The sequence below is a fragment of the Oryctolagus cuniculus genome, chromosome 1 (assembly GCF_964237555.1).
Source record: "Oryctolagus cuniculus chromosome 1, mOryCun1.1, whole genome shotgun sequence".
Classification (NCBI taxonomy): Eukaryota; Metazoa; Chordata; class Mammalia; order Lagomorpha; family Leporidae; genus Oryctolagus; species Oryctolagus cuniculus.
The window spans coordinates 15,652,520-15,657,198 of NC_091432.1; the positions used below are offsets into that span (position 1 = coordinate 15,652,520).

The 4,679-nt window shown below is 35.8% G+C and overlaps 1 protein-coding gene across 1 annotated transcript; it reads right to left on the minus strand.

Moving 5' to 3' along the window:
- Positions 1 to 1,274: 1,274 nt before the first annotated feature.
- Positions 1,275 to 2,240, minus strand: LOC100343539 (olfactory receptor 8U3-like). The gene has a single exon (XM_002709137.2). The coding sequence runs from the start codon at positions 2,238 to 2,240 to the stop codon at positions 1,275 to 1,277; it is 966 nt and encodes a 321-aa protein (XP_002709183.2).
- Between the last annotated feature and the right edge of the window lie 2,439 nt (positions 2,241 to 4,679).

Sequence of the window (4,679 nt, forward strand, 5' to 3'; positions counted from 1 at the left end):
TATCATCATATTCTTAGAATTATATCTACAAACTATATTGAATCTGTTGTCTTTGTATTAATGTCACATTAACAGAGGCCAGCGCTGTGGCGTAGTGGGTAAAACCTCTGCCTGCAAGTGCTGACACCCCATATGGGTGTCGGTTTGATTCCTGTCAGCTCTGTTTCTAATCCAGCTCCCGGCTAATGTGCCTAGGAAAGCAGTGGAAGATGGCCCAAGTGCTTGGGCCACTGCACCGTGTGGGAGACCCAGAAGAGTCTCCTGGCTCCTGGCTTCTGTCTCAGCTCAGGCAGTTTTGGTGATCTGGGGACTGAACTAGTGGATGGAGAATCTCTCTCGCTGTCCCTCTTTCTCGCTGTAACTCAGCTTTTCTAATAAATAAAATGAATCTCTCAGATGTTCATAGTGAAAGGTTCAAAAGACATAGTAATCCTGTGTGTTAGGCTTCATGAGAAAAACAGAACTGATATGATCTGCAGAATATATCTTTAGCTGTTTGAAAACTGCAGGGCCGAGAAAGCTGATGGTAGAATTCAGTCTCAAAGCCTGAGAACTTAACTGGGGCTTGGAGTGCTAATTCAGTTCCAGAGTCCAAAAGCCCGAGGAACTGATGGAAAAGGGTAGGAGAAAACAGATGTCTCAGCTCATGAAACAAGAGATACTGTATCCTTCCTCCACCTTTTTTTCTTCCATTTGGATCCTCAACAGTTTGGATAGTGCCTGCCCATAATGATGAGGGTGATCTTTATTTAGTCTACTACTAAATCTACTACTATGACTTTAACCAATCACCTTGGGATTCCCTAGCCCATTAAAGTTGGTAAATAAAATTAACAATCACATTATGTAATTTCAGGGAGTTATTAGTAGTGAAAATAGTGGTGGCCAGATAGACAAGAGTACCCAGGGTACAAAGCAAATAGATGAAATTTCATGGGAATACACAAAAAAAATCATTCCTTGTTTCTTCTTTTGCTCTTTACCATTATGCAAAATAAGAAAAAGTCTTATATATTACTATATATATTATACTATAGATATATTACTATCAGTTTCACAGAGACTTCTAGGCCAGTTCCATTGGATTCACCTATCTAAGCAATGGTAATTTGTTACTATCCTTATTTTTTAAAAAACAGCTTGTCTTACTATAGATTGTATGGACAAAAAATTCATATACAAAAAGATTTTATTCATATTAAGTAAAATAAAAATAAATGTTCTCCAGACAATGATTTTGAAAACAATACATGTGCATGTGGCTTTATTCCAAGTCAGGAAATTCCTTTTTTAAAGTGTTTTAGAGGCAGGTTGTAACCTTTTTCAATGGCTTTCCTCAAGGCATTCTTTACCTCCTGATTTCTCAAGCTGTAGATCATAGGGTTGAGCATGGGGATGACTATTGTGTAGAACACTGAGGCCATTTTGTCTGTGTCGAGGGAATGGTTTGATTTTGGCTGAAGGTACATGAAGATCAGAGTCCCATAGAATATGGTCACAGCTGTCAGATGAGAGGCACAAGTTGAGAAAGCTTTGCATCTCCCTTCTGCCGACTGTATTCTCAAGATGGCAGCCACGATGTATACATAAGAAATAAGAACAGTGGTCAAAGAACTTATCATGTTGAATCCAGCAAAGATAAATATCAGAATCTCTTTGAGGCTGGTATCTGAGCAGGCAAGGGCCATCAAGGGGACATCATCACAATAGAAGTGATTGATTATATTGGGGCCACAATATATCAGTTGGAAAGTAACTATTGTATGGAGCAATGCAACAGAAAAGCTGTATAAGTAGGGGCCCAATACCAGCTGCATACACACCTTTGGAGACATAACCACCATGTAGAGAAGTGGATTGCAAATGGCCACATAGCGATCATAAGCCATTACTGCAAGGAGTACCATCTCTGAAATCAAGAAATTTAAGAAAAAACCCAGCTGCGTTGCACATGCGTAGAAAGATATAGATCTGTGTCTGGTCAAGAGAATCTCCAGGAACTTGGGGGCTATTGATGAGGAGTAGCAAAGGTCTACGAACGCCAGGTTACTGAGGAAAAAGTACATGGGTGTGTGAAGCCGGGAATCCAAGCGGATTAATGAAATCATCCCAACATTCCCCACCAAAGTTAGAGTATATATGGCTAAAATGAGCAGAAAGAGAACAATTTCAATATCTCTAGCAACGGAAAAGCCCAAAAGAATGAATTCTGTCACCTTTGTGTTATTCCTTTCAGCCATTTATTCAGGCCTCTCATTTGCTGAAAAAAGACAAGACAGAACCAAAGACAGATTATTGGGTTTGAATCACTGTAATGAAACACCAAATCTTATGTGCTTTGACTTGTGAGAAGACATTGTCATTGAAGTAGAATTTCCAAAGAAACAAACACAAACTATCTCAAACACTGATTCCTGGCTGTTTATAGATTTATAAGGCAAAAACTTAAAAATCAGTCAAAACAGAAATAAATGGAAGGCTACGAAGTAAACAATGCAAATTCTTATGTTTATAAAGTTATTGAATATTTTCATTGATATAAAAATCTATTGCATAAGGAGAAGGAGATAATTTTCTGTTTCCTGCTACTGTATTTTCTATTTTAATATATCTTAATGAGTATATAGTAAATAAAATAAATACTGTAGTATATATATTACCATAAAATATATACTATGGTAATATATGTGTACATATTACCATAGTAAATATATATAAATACATATATATTACCATAGTGTATGAATGGTAAAGTTAATGGGGAGAGAAAAAAAGGGACCATTACATGTTTCTACTTGTGAATCCGGAAGTTTTGGATGTGTATGCAGCTCATTTTCAAAAATTGTCTTTCTAGAAATATAAAGTTTATAGGACATGAAATTTGAAAATAAGTTCATTTTGGTGCAAATATATGAAGGATCTTCAACAAATTCATGAAAAGCGAATGTTATGTAAAGTCTATGCACAGATTTCAAATTTCTATACCTAAGTAAACTTATCTTTTTTGAAATTTCCTTGAAATTTTAGAAGTTCCTTTATTTAAAAAATAACTTTTATTTTTTAAAAAGTATGGTATTCTATATTAATTATTTACAAAACCTTTATCAAATGTGCTCAATAATACCTAATTTTCAACAAAAGAATAATATAAATGTCTACTTTTAAAACGTAACCTTTTTGACAGAAGACTGATAATTTTCATCACGTGATTTTCCTGTCTCATGCTATTTAGAAAGCTGTCATTGTAAAAGCAGGGAGCTTTCGTCCACAACTGATAATGCATGAGTATTGCTGCTTGCTTGAGCTTAAGGATGCGAGACTTCATGCTTGTTGTCCTGCAACCTAAGCAAATGTCATGAGCAGGAAGTAGGGAAAGAAGCAGAGCCAGCAAGGGCAGTTTTCCTTCCATTGCTAAAAGTCACCTCTCATCTGGATTCCATATACAAGGAAGCAAGCACAGAGCCATGTGCTCTTCCAGGTTTCACTTCCTTTGTCTCCTTAGAGCCTCAGACTTCAGTGCCTTCTACCTCCACTTCACAGCCAGAATAAATTTATTCAATGTCATTGCAAATAACTCTACAATGGATATCACAGCCTATGTGGTATTGTTGTTGAGGGTCAACACACCAATTTCCACCTCTGAGACTGAGGAAAGTAACTTTAATTTTAAGAGGAAGTAAAAGATAAGAAATTTTCATCATATTAAATTCCCAGCGAAAAGTAAATTCTGTAAAATTGAAAGTAATGCTTTTTCCTCCCCCCACACACTGTCTAAGGGCAATTTTTTTTCTGATAGTTTGGTGTGAGTACTTATTAAATTCAATCTTTTAATTTTCTCTTCTTTCTCAATAGATCTTAGCTTAAAAGTATCATACGTTCTCTAGAAACCAAACAAGTGTATATATGGATACATGGATAAAAGCAGAAACTTTGGCATACATATAATTTTCGCCCTCAATTACTCCTTTTCTACTTGGTACAGCCAAAGCCTACGTTGTGAGGAGTGTTCGGGATGAAACTGTTGAACTGATTTGACTCCCTGAACTGAACCCAACTATTAGCACTGCAGCTCTTCATTTTTTGTGTGGAATAAAAGTAAAAAATGAGAAGTGATGATTCAGCCAATATTTGTTCATTTTTAGATATGGGAATATATTGACTCTAGTCTCACTTTTAGTCTACTGTGAAAATCATCACTTTGGATGTTTAGAGTTAATGAGTGGGAGATCTGATCCTGGGTTATTTTTCTTCAAATACACATTAAAAGCAGGCTCTTTCTCACTTCCTAGTACAATCATAGTAAAAGGAAAAAGTGTGAAACCATTCAACCTCTTGAATTTTGTAAAGATCAGTTACGGTTTAGGGTATTAATTCCACTCAAGAATTCTGCTTTCATACAGATTTTTTTTTTCAATCACCAAAATTTTCATCTAAGAGAAAGAATTCTTACTCTCACAACTGCCCTTGTTCAACAGTGATTAACTTCTCAAGTTTTATCAATGAATAACAAATACTTTCTTCTTCCAAATGAAACCTAAGTATTTTATTTTGGGGAAGATTATTTAATTCCGGTCTGTGAACATCAGTTTCATCCTGTTGTATCACAGTTACACAGGGTCTTCTATTTTCTTAATAGGGAAACTAAGAGAAAACTTAAGGGAAGGTTCGGATGGAAATGA

Excerpts from the sequence above, each read along its gene's own strand:
- LOC100343539 (XM_002709137.2), bottom strand. The coding sequence starts at position 2,240 with ATGGCTGAAAGGAATAACACAAAGGTGACAGAATTCATTCTTTTGGGC.